The 18,560-nt window shown below is 45.1% G+C and overlaps 1 protein-coding gene across 1 annotated transcript in view; it reads right to left on the bottom strand.

Moving 5' to 3' along the window:
* LOC144143463 (uncharacterized) overlaps window positions 1-18,560 on the bottom strand; it is a 70,233-nt gene that overhangs the window by 44,712 nt on the left and 6,961 nt on the right. The window contains exon 5 of the mRNA XM_077675213.1: window positions 2,909-3,078. Within this exon, the coding sequence (XP_077531339.1) occupies window positions 3,051-3,078 (28 nt within the window). The 3' untranslated portion in view covers window positions 2,909-3,050. The remainder of the gene's footprint in view (window positions 1-2,908; window positions 3,079-18,560) is intronic.

The following is an 18,560-nucleotide window of genomic DNA, read 5'->3' as shown; positions in this document are numbered from 1 at the left end:
ATGGCCTTTCAAAATCAGTTTTGTTTTCATTTTTGCAACGGAAACGTGATTTTTGACACGCTTTTGAATCACCTGGGAGTGGAAAAGGGGCGTGGTCATCGCGCGTCACGGCTACCAACGAAGAATGCGTGCAACTCGTAATTACTCTGCACCAGCGCTTGTTTTTTGCTATCAGGGCGTGAATGGGGAACTAGCAAACGATTTTCACTCGTCAAGTTCGCGCTCTGACAGTAATAATCCCAGAAATCGGCTGAAAATGTCAAGCAGTGCCTGGTTGCAAAGCTACTTTATGATTTTAGGCAGTTTTATTGCCTTTGCGCAAGTTGTTCAAAGTACTGTGGTAGTTCTACGTACCCCAGGACCATTCGCAAACAGTTTACAACAGTTTCGGTTTCGTTTCTGCATCGCGAAATTCATATTTAGCGCTACTACGCAGTTACCCATCTTCAAGGCTACCTGCCATGGCGCCTCAGGCGTCCGCGACTGATCCTCGAACAAAGCACGCCGCTCCTGATTTCCCCCCACCCTAACCCGATTTCTCCGATAAGAACTTCAGATGCAAGTCAAAAGGTCACACCCAGTCGCCAGATATCTGTTCCGCCGAGGACAGCGCTTCAAACCGGCCTTACACTGCCAGCTGTTCGCCTTCCAGTTTCGTTTCCATGCAAGGGTATATCCGGGTGTCTAATATTGCTGCTTAGTTGAACTGTCTATTCGGACGGAGACTCTGATAAGTTTTTGTACTGTTTCATTTGAAAAATGTTAGGTGGCGCTGCAATAGACGAGGCTCGTTGTGCTGATCTTTTTCATCGCGCTCCTGCTACTCGGCCAAAGATCGCAGGGCACGATTCTAGCTCATCGTACCTATTTTTGCGAGCAAGGCTACAATTGCGAGTAAGAAGATGATAATAAAGCTCAGCTTTGTGTTTTGAGAGATAACTGACCGTGAACGACAACAAGCATCAGCCACGGCGTTCCGTTTTCAACTTCATGCATGTTTTTTTCCCTATCGCGTGCTTGTCCCAAATATTGTGCTCGCTTTAAATGCAAAGTCAGCCATTGACAAGATGTTTTTACGTTATGTGGGGGAAAATTGGTGCCTCTGATAACGTCAAACCGCCAGATTTATTCCAGGGAACCACCCGAAATTGCACCTTTTGAATTAGAGGTTGGGCTTCACCGCATGACATGAGCACCGTGCGTGCAAACATTTTTTTTTTATATCTGAAAAACTGTTCCGCGCAAGTCGACATTTCTTTAAGGGTGTGTTTTTGAAATGTTTCCCTACAAAATGTATATTGTAATTTTTTTCTACTACCGGTGGTTTGATATACACAACTCCTTTTTTATCATTTTTTTCGACAACTTGACAAAACTTTTGACTTTGATATTTTTTTTCACAACTATGATATATAAAAACCTTTAAAAAACTGGTGTTATTGGAAAGGCCGTTAAATAATCTGCATTTTGTGCTCCTGCAATTAGTGCCTAAATAATTTTTTAGCAGGAAAAAAAATGTTTTCTTGGACCCCTAAAAATTGGTCAATTTTCTGCGGTAGCGAAAGAGTTAATATTCGGCATCTCATGTCCTATGAATAATGGGAAAACCTCCAAGCAACGCCTCGGTTTAAAGTGTAATGCTTTTCATAGTTTACGCTAGCTTGACATTTCATGCAAGTAGTGCGAAGTGTGTATGACGATGTATAATTGCCATGGGAATGTAGAGAGACGGTGGAAGCGGTAAAACATGGTGTGCAGCAAGCGCCCTTTCTAAGTCATTCATTTTCTTTGAATGCTTTACCTAAGCCTGCATATTTTAGCTTCTTTGTAGACAGTAGCCAACCGCTGTCGCTGGCCCACGCGGCAGCAAACAAACTTGGCAATACTGTTTTCTTATACTCAGAATTTCTGCATTATTCCGCAATGGTAATTAAGAAATACCTACTAGCATCACCTTGCTGAAAATGGTGACATTTGTGGTTCTTGTTCAAACATTCACTTTATTTTGGTGACTTGTTTGGATACTTTTGGCAATTTTTCGGCGACTTTTCCTTCAGAGGACCTGGCAACCCTGACCAACAGGCACAGAATTCAATCCTTTCTACATAAGACGAACATTTTGTATTATATTCTAATATCCTGTGGCAATGTGGATGCGAGACAAACCAGTCGTTGTAGCACTGTGCATGTAAGGGAGCATGTTACCCTTTACCCTACACACTTGACCCTGAATTATGACCCTACATGCAGGTGACCCTGCTTTCTGCTGATTGCAGCAGTGAACCATGTTTTTCATACAAGAAGTGCTCTTCAAAAACTACAGTTGCTCAATAAGAGAGTTCGATGAAGCAGTTCATACCCAGACAAGGAGATCACAGTGCATCAGTCACCCTTCAATAGGCATTTCAAACAAAGAAATGTACCTCCTTTTGAGGAAAGGGATTAGAAAAGGGACTGGGGTGGTGCCCTGTTTCACCACTTAAGACCTGTGCACATGTGGCGGGCACATGTACCTGCTAGGAGGGTACATGTGCCCCCCCACTAGGTGGGCACATGCTTCATGGGTTGTTGGGAAACTTTGGTATTGTGTCGTTAATTACTTTTCCACACAGTTTTCGCTATGTGTCAGTGATGCAGTGAGCCTGTATTAATCCCCTCAGTTGTGCGCTTTGTTCAGTATGACTGCACGCAAACTGTGTCCGCCAACTGTGTCTGTCTAGACACTGCTAGGGCCCAACAGCACAGGAGGCATTCCCCTGTGTGCGTAGTTAATGGTAGTCTGACTCTTACATATATTAAACAAAGAGCGAGGGAGAGCTGTTCTCTGAAAACAAGGGTGGGCTTTGTTTTGTGAACCTGCAGAAACAACAGCTAAATTTGTCAAGTCATGCACTTGTCAGGCACTCACAGCACTCCTTCATTCTGCTTCTTTGCTGCTTTGAGGCTCTCCTGTTGGCAGCAAGCCTTGTGGTGCATCATTGGGAGTGTCTCTTGGAGGCAATGCCCCTATCTTCAGCAGCCCCTCTTGCAGTTCTGAAGAGGCCCAGCCCTCACTGGAGGTGCACAACACCCCTCCACCTGCACAACCATCAAATTTCGTGACAGGCAGGACTCATGGAAGCATAGACTGAACACACCTGCCCCCACAGTGAGCTGCTGTATGCCAGAAATCATTTGAGCACAAAACACAAGATCATGGTTTGAAAATCAACTCGTATAGGAGAGAAGTAGGAATTCATTGGGGTTTCAGGGGACAAAACTCGTGAGCCATTCATGAAACGTGCAATGAAGGTCTTAAGGTTCTATAAAGCTAGAAAAAACTCCTCAGCTTATTATGCGTCTTCCAGCCAACCAATGTCTATGGCAAACAGCCAAGTCCTAAACTGCACAAACTGGTTGTCACATTGATGACTGGCTCTGGGAACATACCATAGGTATGAAAAGGTGACTTGGCTTACTTGCCCACACAATGTGGGCCCTGCCCTTGTATTCCACAATTTAATGGAGCTCAGATTCGAAGTAGAAGACTGACCTTTCACATTAAGAAGAATGGTGATCACTTGGCACGCAATACTACTGTTTCACTTCACAAAGCAGACAAGGAATAACCCAAACTTTGGCTTGAGTGGTGCAGGTTGTTTTGCACTATCACGTGCATATGCTGTAGTCTGTTCTGGGGGTGGGGGGAGGCGTTATTGGTACAACATAGTGGCACAGGCAGATGTGAGTGGGTGAAATCCAACTCTTCCTGGAATGCTCACAAGCTTTGCATATGCCATGAGTTTTGGCGCGGGAATGGGCAACCCTGCTGAAACATTGAAGAATGTCTCCCGTAATAAAATCATGGATACAACAGTGGTGCGTGACAAACGAAATTTTAACGTGAATGCCACCACAGAATGGGGACGTATATGTATGCTGGTTATGCACTATAACCGTGAACATGCGTATTCTATTGTTTTGGCGCTGATGGTAGTACTTTCTCTTCAGTTGGAACAACTCCAGTCACACCAGCAGACCAGTTCTCGTCTTAATTCCTTCTTTAATAAGTTTCACGCAGCTTTTTGGCACCAGCACAAGAACCCATTGTGACGGTAGGAGACGCACAGTAACACTGATAGCGCGATTAATATAGACTCAAGTACTTTGAAGGCCACTTCAAATTCAAAACCTAATTGCTGAACTAACCTTACTAGCAGCCTTATCCGCCACACTAACTGATAATGCTTTCATTAATTAACTGCCCATTAGGCATAGCTGCTGGAGCTTACGACTCAAGTTCGAACCACCACCACCAATTTTCATCCCACGTAACAATTTACCGAGAGCGGTATGCAAACCTCGTTCCTTTGTCACCACATGAACAACAAAACTATGGAACAGCAGTACGTCAATTCACTTTGGCATTTTCCATGACAACAGTGTGGAATTCTCAATGCTCATGCATGCCCTAGCTTGTGCAATCCCAAAAGCCCGTCAGAATGTGTCTACATATATCTTGAGTACACCACTCTGTCCGTTCATGAACAAAGCTACCCTGAGCTATTATATAATGACTTCTGGCATTACAAAAAAAGATGCAACAGAGAATATGCATATGTATTCCTTAGATTTGAGCAATACAGAATAAATTTCTCGCCACACACGAGGCTCATGATGGAAATTGAAACACAATGAATACAAGCTAAAAATGATTTTTAAAAATTGAAACAATAACAAACATGTCGCACCAGACCATATTTCATAGGTACATATTTCATATTTCATAGCTACGCATGCATCTGCATGTCATAAAAGCTTATCGCAGCTTCTCTTTAACTTCTATAGTCCATTACAGTAAGAAATCTTCATTACACTGAAATAAAATTAGCTTCATAAGGCAATCTCGGCCCCTTGGGTGGCTATGAAGCAGCCATATCACTTGGTTAATACAGTCGAACACGGATATATCGAGCTCCAAGGGGATCGCGAAATAGTTCGATATATGAAAAATTCGATATAAAAAATATGGGCTCTCAGACCTCACCTATGGCGGACGATCACTTACCGATCGTCGCATTCAAGAATGACAACTAATTCAGCACTCACGACGCAACAGGACGCTTTATTTCCGTGAAAAAAAAAAATCGCTGATCTTGGCCTGCTTCTTCGTCCTGGAAATTAAATTAAATACGCTGGTCTCGATCTTCTCGAGGCTGCACAACTAGAAAATTCCAGCAGTACGCTGCGCCTTCGCACACCATGCACAACACGCACGCAAAAGAAGAACAGCGCGCACGTACCACAAGAACTTTGAAGGAAACAATTCCAAGGCTCGGTGTTGGGAAGACAGATTCAGAGAGAGAGAAAAAAAAAACTCTTTTTCGGCAAGCCGGGGAACGAACGCAACTGGAAAAAAAAAAAAAAAAAAAAAGGGGGGGGGGGGGGGGGGGGGGGGGGCGGGGACGTGCGCAGTCGGGGCATCCCTACCTCGCACTGTCACATTTTCCGAGCGTTCGGGCTTGTGTGCCTAGAGAGATTTAGCATACCGGGCTCCGTCCGCTAACGCTACGGCGGCCGGTAGCGGGGCCCGACTGGGCAAGCGCAAATTCGTTCCGGTAGGGAAGATTTGTTGCGTGAGCCAGTCTTCGCCATGCCCGCGCATTCCTCCACATCCTCCTCAACCTCAATCAGGGGTGCAGCGACCGCCGAAGAGCACCTTCCAGCTCGCACGGCGTTCGATATACCCAATGTCGGGAAAAATACGGTTCGATATAAACGTACACAGAATTTTCAAGGGGATAATTTATGAGTTCGATATACGCCTCGAGCGCGGCCTGTAGGGGCGCCACTGAAATCCCCCTAGCGGCCCGTTTCAAAAGCAGGCGCGGGAGTCCGCGCCCCGCTCCCCAGTGCCGCCGCTGCTTTTGCGGCACGTTCACGAGTGAGATTTACCGTTTGTGGGCGTTTGAAATCCATGTTTGTGTGGAGCAGTCCCTCTGTTCGCAAATGGGGTGTGTTTACGAGAGTGTAAATGTTTCCGACGCGATCTTAGTGTGGTATTTTCGGTTTGTATAAGCGCCAGGTGTGTGTCACAGGTCAGCGTCGCGGAACTGGCGTATGATGGAGCCGATTGTAGTTACACTGACCTGAATTTACTAGCCGTGTCTCCGTAACCACCAGTTCCTCAGATGTTCACGCTACGGCTATACACTACGATTTAAATCGGTTTTGCGCGCTTACATAACCAGCGGAGCACTCATACCTGACAGCACACCAGTTACGTTTGCCAATATTATACCTCAGATATTGATCACCACCATTTACAAGCCAGTCTGTGTTAATTTCGGCAATATTCAACAAAAGTACGATGGGCAATGCATAATTATACTCGGGGATCAGCACACGACAGAGTCGTCTTGTCGTGAGGTGCGCGCCCGCAGACCTTCATCTGCAACATGTATCCTCTGCGAGCAGCGCGGAGACGGGCTTACAATATAATCCGCCTCCGCGACTAAATGCTTCTTCGAAACATCGTCATATGGCACGGGGAGCCTGCAGAATAAAGCAGAAACTGAAATCAGGGGGCCTTATCACATACCACACTCTTCCAACGACACCTTTCATCGCTTGTTGAACAGCCTACCCTGTATACTTCCAAAAATGCGTCCGCCGTACGATCAGCTCTTCGTTGACGTAGAAAAACAAAAGGAAAGTGAACGCGAGATTTATGTGTGGGATTACTAAAACGTTCATCGCTTGATTCCGCTCCACATTTGTACACGGCGTCCCCCTCCCCGCACCCCCCCCCCCCCCCCCGATGTTTCGCGAAATAGCAGTGCATTTTGCGTATAGTTGGTCTAGTGAAACCTACCTGGCTTAAGTTTAGACGAACGTCTTTAGCATGCCAGAAGCTGCCCTGTCTTTTTTTTTTTCATTTCCGTTAGAGCTATTATGTTTCTAAATTCCGCATTGGCACAGCATTTATTTTTCCGTGGTTTCATTTCCTTGGTTCTTGCTATATGGCGTGTGTGGGCACATATTTAACGACGCACAGGCTTGGAATATACTTTACATTTTCGCATGGTTTATATTCTTATAAAAGGCATAAGTTATTGTCCGGGATTGGGTAATCCCATCCCAGAAACATGTTTTTCTGCGGCGTATAAATGCAAAACGAAGCCGCATTCGTTGTCCTCGCTGCAAAATGAAGCCAACCTCTCATTCTTCCAGTATCAGGTCTGAACTAGGCGTCAGTATAATTTATTTGTGCTTGATGTTTTGGAGGTGACACTGGTGATATATTGCTGCCATCGCCGATGCCCGGAAGAGCGGCGACGAAGCGCGCAGAACCGCGTCCCCGGGTAGCTCTTGCAGGCGATCGCGTACTCTACGAAGACGCAGCTGCTTTTTAAGTGTCCTAAACGTACTCTTTGCCTATAGTCGTCACCATAAGAAGTTTTTTTTAGGGCACGGAAAGGCGAAAAGAAGCGAAATAGAACCAAAACACTGCACGAAGCCCTATCAGCCACGCAGCGCAAATCCCGTCAACGCCGCGGAGAAGCGGCGGCAGGCGGCGCAGCGATCGCGAAGCTCGAGGCGTATAGACAATAATTCGATATACCTGTGTTCGATATATCCGTGTTCGACTGTAAATCAATATATCTGTCACGTTTAAAAACTGGAAGAGTCATGCCAATGTATAATGAAGGTGATCGATGCAACTTTGTAAATTTCACACCAATTTTAGCCCTTCTCGGAAGGTCATTCATCGTGTCGCAATGACCTCTGAGCCGCTGGGATGCAAGTGTCGCAGGTGTAACATCACGGCTACGTGATCCACTGCGGAGAGGCGGCACAGTTCCGCTCTCTGGGAGCCTCCCCAACGTGGTGCCACGTCAGTAGGTGAGGGTTTAACGTCTGCTTCACCAGCGCTTAGTCACTGTCATGCCATGGATGGCACGCTGGCAGAGCCGTCTGTGTGCGCTTCAGCACAAGCGACAGGCTGAACCCAATCATCCAGTAACTTAATTTTTATAAAACGCTGTGTGCATGTACTTTGCAAAACCACACCAAACAGACCTCTCGATCAGGATTATGTTTACAAGTTGCAAACCCGACCCTTTTTTTTTTCTTGGTATGCTTTTTAAGAATACTTTTTGGAGGAGTTCTTGCAAATGCAGCGATAACCCTATGCACGAAAACAACTTTTAATATTGCGGGTTTTACATGCCAAAGCAACACCTACATATGAGGCCCAAGGCCTCATAGCCGAGGCATAGCTCCCTCATCTTATATATGAATGGTCTTTCTCAGTGCCCTCATAGCCCTTATTTTATGTATGGGACCGGCCATATTAAAGGGCTATGGATTAATAATGACCACCAAGGCATCTATAATGTATGCCCAAATCTTGACACTCAGTCCACTCTGCAATGCAGACATCCCATCATACTTACTGCAGTCCTATCACTCACCTAGACAAACAATACGATGCTACAGAAACGCCACCTACCATCTGCTATCTTTCTAGATTAATAGAAAGCAGTGCAAATGCGAATTAAGCACCCATAAAAAATCATGTCACATGGCTTTTTAATGTTACCCCTAATTTTCTTATAAAATCATCATGACCATCATCCCACAGTCATTATGAATAACAATGCATCTCCACCACCATATCTACAGGCAGAAGACCAAGTGCAGTACAAACTTATTGATTCAAACCACAAATCGAGGTCATCTCCACAAATTAAGGAAAGTTCAAACTAACAAAAGTGAAGAATAACAACATTACACTGCAACTGGGAATTAGTAGGAAGTGCTAACAATTTGATGCTTGAAAAAGTCCGATTGCAGTTTGCTTTTTGTCATTAAAGGCAACAGCCAGCACTTTTTGCTCTAACAAGCAAATGTGATGGAAGGCCTTCCATCTACTTTCTTCAACTCTGAACAAGACACGGGTGGCTATCAATCTGGCCACAACTTCGCAGCGGAGGGCCGCCACACCGGTGCTTCGTCCTCTGCCTCCTTCTCGTCACTGGCAGCTGCAGGTTCTGCGCTTCTGACCGGAGAAATGGTGGCCTATAGGCCAGCGCACTATACACCACTGCGACTGCATGCACACCAGCGCAGTCTGCAAAGGAGACGTCTTCCAAAATGTCTGCTATGGGGGTAGTGACCCCACTTTCGACAGAGCTGACTGGTATCTTTGTGGTGGCAAATTTCCTTACAATTCTACATCAGGGGTGAGACAGCCCAAACAGATTTGGGAGCAGCTTTCGGAGCAGCAAAATTTCGATTTTGGAGCAGACGAGTCTTGAGCTGGAGCAGTTAGGGACATTTAATACATCGTCTTGTGAGCTTAAAAATCATTATTTCAGCAATTTGCAGGGTCAAGTGGGCATTTCTGACAGCCTTACCTGCCAAGTTTTTAAGAGTATCACAAAGTACTAACTGCACTACGTTTTTCCTAACTGGTGATATTGTGTTGCGGCTGCACGCAACACTGGCAACAAAACTGCCATTAACATTAGAGAATTTTAGCAGTCCGTCTGTTCTGTTGGTTACTTTGTTACCGGGTTGACCGGGACCGGTCAGTGCCTGCGCGCGTGGAAGGGCGAGGAGGCGCGGACAAGGCGAAGGCAGGCCCGCGGAACTAATCCCCCTACTGCTACGAATGCCCAAGTGCCCAGACGACTCCCGGTCAACACGGTAACTACGTACACGATGGAACAGACTGACTGCTAAAACTTATCAAATTTAAGGGCTCCGCAGTTGTGGCGTTTTTTGCCGTTTTCATGCTAAAATTATGGTTTTTGTAATCCCAGGCTGCATTGTACGAACGACTGTAGTCACGGCAACAGTTGAGCAACTTCGAGCTAACGTTCGCATAGCCCAACCTGCCTACCCGTTTCAGTCATCCTATGGTCATTTGAGTAGCGTTACTGTTTAGCCACCTAGATTTTGGCATTCAATTTCACTTTGCATACATCAAGTGTTATAGTCGCGTTCTATGGCAACCGTATAGTCGCGGCGCCGCAGCACAGCCCACAACTTTCGTGTCGACCGTTCCATCCCCGAGGCTCGCGATCGCGCTTCGAAGCACAGCAACACCTCAGCATTTTATAATACCACAACAAGTAAAAAAATTCACTTCACGAACCCGATTATATACGCGCGCACCGCGTTTCGCACTCAAGGACAAACCACGCCGAAGTCGTAGGCCCCACATTTCAATTAACTTTTTTCGAGCCGTGCAACTTCCCGTAATCTGGCACCAATCTCAAACCATATCCTCGAGGTAACGCACTGTTCAGAGCCACAACAGATAGAATGAATAGACTGGAACTCAGCTGATAGCGTAAAATAAACCAGGGAAAATATCGGCGATACGCACTGAGCGCGTTGGTAGCAGCCAGATCAGGCGGCGGCCATGTTTGTTGCCACAGCGATGCCTAATCGACAAGGCCGTTTTTGCGAACCCGGACGGAAAGCGAATCGAGTTTTAGAAGCTATCGCTTGCATCGTTTCAGTCTTTCTATTTGTGCCATTTCTGTGTTTGTGATTGACCGACAATAAAAGCGGTGACCGGGATGCGGGAGGCTTTCATCCCCGCCGAAACTGACATGAGCATCAAAATCCGTGCCGTTAAAGGAGCCATGAAGAGAAAATGCAACTTCGTTTAATTTGAAAGAACTAGGATTCAGTATCTCATTCAGCTCCATTACAGCCTCAAAAGATGTTTTTTTAACAAAAAAAAGCAAGAAGTATTTAAAAACTTTCAAATTTTGCGCCACAGTGACGTGTTATGAGCAACAATGACGTCACATGGACCAACAATAAAACATAATTTTCAGTGCATTAACTGCACGTTAGCATTCAAGTGATGCGGTCAAATGGAACTAGAGGCCCCATTACAGACGTCCAGTCATGTGTCGTCGCGACAGGTCAGTTAGGCGGCCGCCAATCGCACAAACAAGGTTCCGTGACGTCATAGAAAAGTTGCGGGAAATTGGCTAGGGGGTCGCGACTGCTTCACACGTTTTCTTTGATATCTCCGTTATTTGTTCGAAGATTGCGATGATACTGGTACCATTATTATCGGGACTAAGCAGTCTTTCTAATAAACCCAACTTGTATTTTGTCTTCATGGCTCCTTTAAGGCTCTTCTGGAGCAGTTTGGCGCAATTTTCGTAGTTTTGGAGCAGCTTGGCGCAGGGAAGTGAAATCGTATCAAAAAGGCGCAATATGCGCAGCTGTCTCACCCCTGCTACATTCTCCCTATTCTTTAATGCTCTGTTCTCGAGGTGACCCAGCCTAGTATGTACGCAGCGGGTGCACATCTCTGGCCGTGAGCCCAGTGCCAAGCCGATGGTGCAGTGGCACGTAGTTAGAATTATACTTGGCGCTACTACAGTGGCTAGAATAGGAAAGTGTGATTAGCGGCATGCAGCGCCTACGAGGTGCTTTGAAGCCGCCGATAGGGATCCGCGAGGGGGCGTGCGCAATCGTTTACATGTCGCCTGGTGAGGCGCGCACAGACTGCTGCAATGCGATTGCCGTTTTGCCCAGAGAGAAGCTCCGCTTGTTTCTTATGCCGTAGCAGGTTTAAGGGTGCATTAGTGCCGCAAAAGTAGATCCACAGTTTTGTGCCGGGCCGCTCTACAGTGTACAAGTCTTGCAAAAAGAAACTGTCACAGTTTGGCGTTCCGAAGGACGAGTGGCGACGAGAAATACCATGTACTGAGAAGTGGCTCAAGGAAAACACCGCTATGTGCGAGCTACACTTCGATGTAAGATGCATCTCCAGGCACATTGAACATACCGTGAATGAAAAAGTTGTCTCAATCTACATAGGCAGGCCTCGGTTGCCCGGGAAAATCTGCCCACGCAATTTCCAACTCCTCCAAAGTACCAGCCGAAACAACTTCCCGAGCAGGAAGTGTCAAGCGAGAAGCGCACTCGCAACCCCACTTAGCAATAAAAAAGCTAAGGATGGGGACTCCCCTGTGAGTGCAGAGTTTGAAGAACCCCATGCTTCTTTCCTGTCAAGAACCTTTGGCAACATGGGGGAAACCACACGCTGATCGAGTGTTTCCCCATTTGCTGTGGCTTAGAGCGTGTGTTGCACTGCACAGGATAAAGCCAAAGGCTGTACACATACAATTCCAGACATTGGAAGCATTTACGAAGCATCTGACTAGTCTGCCACTCTCCCCGTCCATGACTATCAAAGGCATTTTGGTCCTCTTCGTTTTGGCCTTGTCGTGAAAGAAAGAAGCACTTAAAGCTCAATTTCCTCACGTAACCGCAGAATCGAAGGTCGAAAACGCTTTTCCATATTGAAGACTAGCATCGAAAGACAAGGCCTGTTGAGCAAAGAAAGTTGATGGCTTCGAGACTGTAATTTTGAAGGAATCATGAGAAATTCACCAAAAGTGAGCAGTTTTGTCTGTCTGTAATGAGCACGTCGAAAATAAAATGCGTGTTTACCAGCTACCAGTCCCCAACTCTCTGATGTGTGTTTCATAAGTGTCAGAGCCAGCCGGCTATATCCGGCTGTCAAAGCGCATCCAGTCGGTTGTAAACTGCGATGACAGTAGTTCTTAGAAAATACGACATTCATTGCATCTCAATTTGCGCTAGCACGTAGAATAGCTTTCAAAGAGGCTTTCTCGATGTGGTGCTGCATGCGAATATATTTGTACTCCATAATCCGTCGCCGTCGCAGTGGGCACGGTCATCACACTTTTCTATTCTAGCCACTGTAGCGCTACATACTCACGCTCGATTTCATGGGCTATTTTATACATACACTTCCATGCAGTTTGGCGGGGCTGAATCGTGCTTTTCGAATTATCCATGAATCTGAGTTATTGAAGTTCAGATTAACGAGCTTTCACAAAACTTGGGCAATTTTTTTCCTTTCATGTTAACCACTTATTTATGCCTAATTGTTCTTCAATGGTAATGCGTGCTAATGAAACTCTTTCCAGTACCGGCCCCCATAGCAGCCATCAGGCGAACTGAAAATCACATGAAGGCATGCTCTCTAAAGATCTCAGAGAGAAAAAAAATCCGCTTAATTGAAACACCCTTATTGTTCAATCTATCCTCCCTCGTGGCACCTTCCATTCAGATGAAGGCCACAAAAGCCGGTGCACGTCCAGACTAATCTGCCATAAATGAAGCGCCTTTTTCTCTACTTTATTAGTCCTTTTTACTCCGCGACTGGTAGCCGCGTACTTGCAGCCTGGCCAGCCTCACACCTGTTTGCCTCTTTCCTTCAAAGCTTCTTTTTTGTGTGTGTGTGTGCACATAAGAACTTACTGCGAGCCGTCAGAAAAGCAGAGAACAAGAAAGGTGAGGCACTAAAAGCAGTAGCCGCTCTCCAAGCAACAAGCTGAGAATGTGCCCGCTTGTTTACATTGCCAAGAGCCCCTGCTGAGAACGACCGGCAGCACAAAAGTGCTTGGTATGAGAGCAGCACTTGCACAGATCACTACTGGGAAAAGGTCCATTACAAAATAGCATAATTACAGCTTGCAAACCCAAAATAGAACTACAAGTGTAAAGTGGCTCATGTCTAATGTTCTAACAATTAATGCCAACAAGATCCATTTCATGTTTCGCTCACGGAGAAGACCTTCTGCTGCCAACATTAAAATAACAATAGAGAACTTGCACAAGTGAAAGCGTCGTCATTTCAATACCTAGATATATCCATTTACACTAGCAAAGACCAGCTACATGATGCAGTGGGCTCGATACTCGCCTCTGCATGTCATAGTGAAAAACCGCACAAAATACAAATACTTTAGAAGAGGAAAAGGACAAAATACGTGCTTGTGTCATCCTTTTTTCTCTTCTAAAGTGTATGTGTCTTGCGCAGTAGAATACCAACCTGCTCAGTTTGGTGTCTTTCTAAGCTGTGTTTCATTGTTCTGCATCAAGCTTGTGAGCAATCTGACATACCCACACTTCAAATTTTGTACTTTCTTTCCACGCAGCATTCCATCTTCCAGTGTATGTATTAAATCTTGAGGAGAAACCTGCCTGCATTTGTATAAAGCGATCGCAAAATCCAGTAATAAGAATTACAAGTCATTCTAACCGCCTTTATACCAATAACCCACTGTTCAACAACTTTCAAATTCAGCCTTCATACCTTTACCGAATTCAAAATTATCAGTAAGGTCATCCACTTCCCGTCTGAAACCTGTTCCACACCATTGGAAGCTGCTCACTGGATGATTTGTACCTTCCCTAACTAACACTGTGCATGGTGCACAACATATGGAAATTGAGCGCCATTAAAGTAGGACACACTAAACCTCTTTTAACAAAACATGAGGTCAGTTTTCGTTGTAGATTAAAAAAAAATGTTTGTTAGGTCAAACTGAAGCACACATGGTCTATATTTTGTACTATCATGATAAATTGGAATTCGAACAACGGTGCGCGTGGTTTTCAGCACATGCTGCACCCCCTGGCGACGGGTAGTGTGTGTGCAGTAGGCATAAGGTTGGGAAAGCCCTCTGATAACTTATTCCTACTGTGCAGGCACAGCCTCTCGCTTAGAGTGTGGATCATGCACTAAAAACCACGCGCACCATTTTTCGTATTTCAATTTATCATGATAGTATGTCTTGTCATTAGTAGCATAAACACTATTAAATAAATTAGGGTTTAGTGCAGTGTTGTGTTTAATTAGTATGTGCATTTTTATACTATCAGCAGGTCAACATCCATCGGGGACTGAAACAGGGATGCCCTTTGAGCCCAATACTGTTCATGCTTTACATGGCAGGGTTAGAAAAGAAGCTGGAAGAAAGTCAAGTAGGGTTTAGCCTAACCCATATGCTGCAAGGCGAAGTGGTACAACAGCATATTCCGGGAATGTTATACGCAGACGACATTGTTCTTTTAGCTGATAACCAAAGCGATATGCAGCGGCTAATAAATATTTGCGGCCAGGAAGCCACTGACCTCGGATTAAATTTCAGTGCAGAAAAATCAGGAATAATGGTTTTCAATGACGCTACCACCGACGTAGTGTCTATCCAGCAAGGCGAATTACCTAAAGTGAAGGAATATAAATATTTGGGAGTGTGGATAAACGAAGGGGATAACTACTTAAGTACTCACGAGGAGCAACTTAAGGTTAAGGGAAAGCGAAACGCAGCTATAATGAAGCATAGAGCTCTGTGGGGGTATAACAAATATGAAGTAGTAAGAGGAATGTGGAAAGGAGTAATGGTTCCGGGTCTCACGTTTGCGAATGCTGTACTCTGCTTAAAATCAGACGTTCTATCAGGCCTTGAAGTAAACCAGAGAACGGTAGGACGTTTGGCCTTAGGCGCGCATGGAAAAACAACTAACGAAGCAGTTCAGGGGGATATGGGCTGGGCGTCGTTTGAAGTTAGAGAAGCTCAGAGTAAAATATGCTTTGAGATGAGGTTGAGGGCAATGGATCAACGAAGGTGGGCAGCTAAGGTATTTAGGTACCTATACTTGAAAAGCGTGGACACGCAGTGGTTAAGAAAGACTAGAAGGCTAACGATGAAATACGGAAAGAACAGTGGGGAATCCAAAACAGCCAAGGTAACCAAAAAAGAGGCAAGGCAGATTGAAACGAATAAATGGAGGGAAAAAATGGCAGCTAAAACGTCGTTAGAGAGGTACAGGGCTGAGAAGGTGAACATCAGAAAGGAAAATTTCTACGATAATTCCCAGGGCAGTGCTTTGCTTTTTGAGGCTAGAGCAGGTTGCCTGCGAACTAAGAGTTTTGTGGGGAAGTATTCACAAAATGATGGGGTATGCGTGGTCTGCGGAAAAGAAACAGAAACTATGCGGCACATCGTGTTAGAATGTGAGGGTATCCATCCAAATCTACATGAAGAGAATATTGGGCTTTCAGAAGCCCTAGGATTTAAGGGTATCACAGAGGAAGTTAACTTCAAGGCTGTCGAGGGGACGAAAAGAAGATTAGAATGCTGGTGGACGAAAAGCCGAGAGGGGAATATTGCCTAGGACAGTTACCACCTGTAACAGGAAAAAAAAAAGTATTTTGTGCCTAATAAGCTTTTTGTGCCTGCCCTAAGCAGCGCTAGTATTGAACCAAAAGTGTAAAACATAGGTATATTAGTCCTTTTTGGTCAGATGACATGTCATCACCCCGATACAAAGGGGAAACCAATAGAAATCATCAATCATCATCGGTGCAAAGGCAGCAAAAAAATTTGTTTGCACACTCCACGTCAACTGTAGCGTTTAATTATGTGAACTGATTAATGAAACTTTGAAAGACGCCAGATAGAGCGACACCACACCCTTGTGAGGAACAAACAACGACTACCTTTATTTCGATAGTGCTGCTGCCTACTGAGCGAGCTCGAGGCGGATATACAGTGTTGCCAGATGGCTAGAAGAAAGAAGTCGAAGTTGGGGGTTTCTACACTGATAATATGCCATGTTACTCTTACCTGTCTGATGCCCCAGCTGGTTTCATAACTTATACTTGTGTGCATTTGTGTGTGCATCAGGCTTTTTTTTCTTCCTCAACATACTGACAATCACGCATTTTGCATCAAGACAGGCCTACATGTATTTATACTGCCAGACTCACAACCAGCCTATTGGGGAAGAAATTTTAGAGTGGAGCCCCTAGCAGCGCCAACTAGAAACTGAATAGAGGGGAAACAAAGCAGACGACACAGGCTTTTTCACATGGCTGAAGATATACCTTATATTTCTGGAGAACGATATTTAGCCATTTATCCAATTCTAGGGAGCACTTTTGAGTATATGTTGATCTGAAAGAATTACTCCAACTGTACACATTTCCCGAGAAGATTTTGCTCGTTGTTTTACAGCGTTTTGTCCGAACTAAAACCCCACTTGCCTAACATTCAGCCGTCCCTCTACGAGAGCTGCCGCACTCAGTCATTCTTACCATGGCCATGAGAATCCGTACAACTGTTGCAGGGTTCGCACAGGCTTCAAATGCAAAAATCCGAGGGTTTTCAAGGACTTTCAAGGACCAAAAAACACATTTTCAAGGTCCCCATCTAATGTTTTATCTGAGATTATCTATAGCTTTTTCAACACAGTGCAACAGTTTTTTATTGCACAATACCTAAGCACAATATTGCACATTAAGATAGCCACTAACAGGTGTGTGAATGTTCCCCCAGCTTTATTTTTTATTTAATGGTTGGTATTTAGAGTTTTTTTTTTTTCATGTTGTTTTTGCTCAGGCTGTTTGATTTCAAAACTTCGTTAATGTTGCCCGCATGTCCTGCTTTGTCAGCAAGAGTATCAGTTGAAACTGAATCAGCACATGTTGCTCTAAGGCAGGACGAACTATGTACACGTCCACCATTTGCCCGTAAAAGCAAACACATATGGAGCGTATGAGGTACAGCAAACATGCAATGAGCAAACGTCCACAGACTTAAAAGATGCAAGATAGAGAACAGAAGCTGGCTTTCACTGGATTGCGTTGTGACAAGGATTGGATTGAGAAAAGCCTGCTCCCAATGTTGCCTCGTAATAATGAAAATCCACAAAATTTTTTGAAATTTCAAGCAATACACTGAAGCTTGATTGCTGCAATGTTTCTTTAGATTTGTTAACACCTAAAATCCATGACAAACGCTTTAAATTCTTGTGAAAAGACAGGGCCATTGATTCTCTCCATAAAAATCAAGGATATTCAAGGACCATATAAAATTCCAGGACTTTCCAGGCCTTGAAACTGACACTTCTGAATTCAAGGGTTTTCGAGGTTTTCGAGGACCTGTGCGAACCCTGTGTTGCATGAGAAAAGTTACTAAAAGAAGAAACAGAGGAGCAACCTCTCTAACGTTGTTTAGTTCTCTGCGTTCGAATGAAAGTCCAGTTTGGTAAGAAACTGCATTCGTGTCGGTGTACTGGTCCGCCAACAGGTGCAAAATTTTGTCTCCCCCACTGAACATAGTCCCACACAGTAGACGCTGAAGGCGGCAGAGTTATAATACCTTCACAGGCTTTTGCACACATTACACGTGCAAATACGCGCGACACTGACCTGGTTTTATTCGCATGAAAAGCTCCGCTAAGTTCGCATATATCGCGCGGCTGTAAGAGCCCCCGAACTGGCCTAACAGCTGCCCGCGCTTTGCGTGCTGTCGCTTAGGAGAGGGGAACAAAAACAGCAGTGACCTCCCAAATTTTTGTGTTTGTATTGATTCCGACCACCCAATAAGCGCAGAGTGCTGGGGAAAGAATAGAGGCGGGTGGTGGAGGCGGCGGCCAGATTCCCCCTCCGTATCGTTCCCTGCCTCAACGTCAACTTGTCTTTGTAGGCATTTATTTGCAGACAGCCCCGGGTCGCGTGATTGTTTAGACGAATGAGTGTTGGTGTCGCGGCGGCAACTTCTGTTTCAAACGTACTGGTTTTCTCGACGTGCTAAGGCTGCGTGGGAAACGTGCGCTTATCGCTCGTTGAGTTAGCTCGTCTGTGTCGGTGTGTGCCATAGAGTTATGAAACTCTGTGGTGTGTACATCTCGTGGTTTGCCTTCAATTACTTGTGCTT

Source organism: Haemaphysalis longicornis, unplaced genomic scaffold (genome assembly GCF_048455015.1).
Source record: "Haemaphysalis longicornis isolate Haplotype H1 unplaced genomic scaffold, Haemaphysalis longicornis Haplotype H1 scaffold_1, whole genome shotgun sequence".
Lineage (NCBI taxonomy): Eukaryota > Metazoa > Arthropoda > Arachnida > Ixodida > Ixodidae > Haemaphysalis > Haemaphysalis longicornis.
The sequence above is the reverse complement of the archived record's forward strand: the minus strand, read 5'-3'. Positions and strand labels throughout refer to the sequence as shown.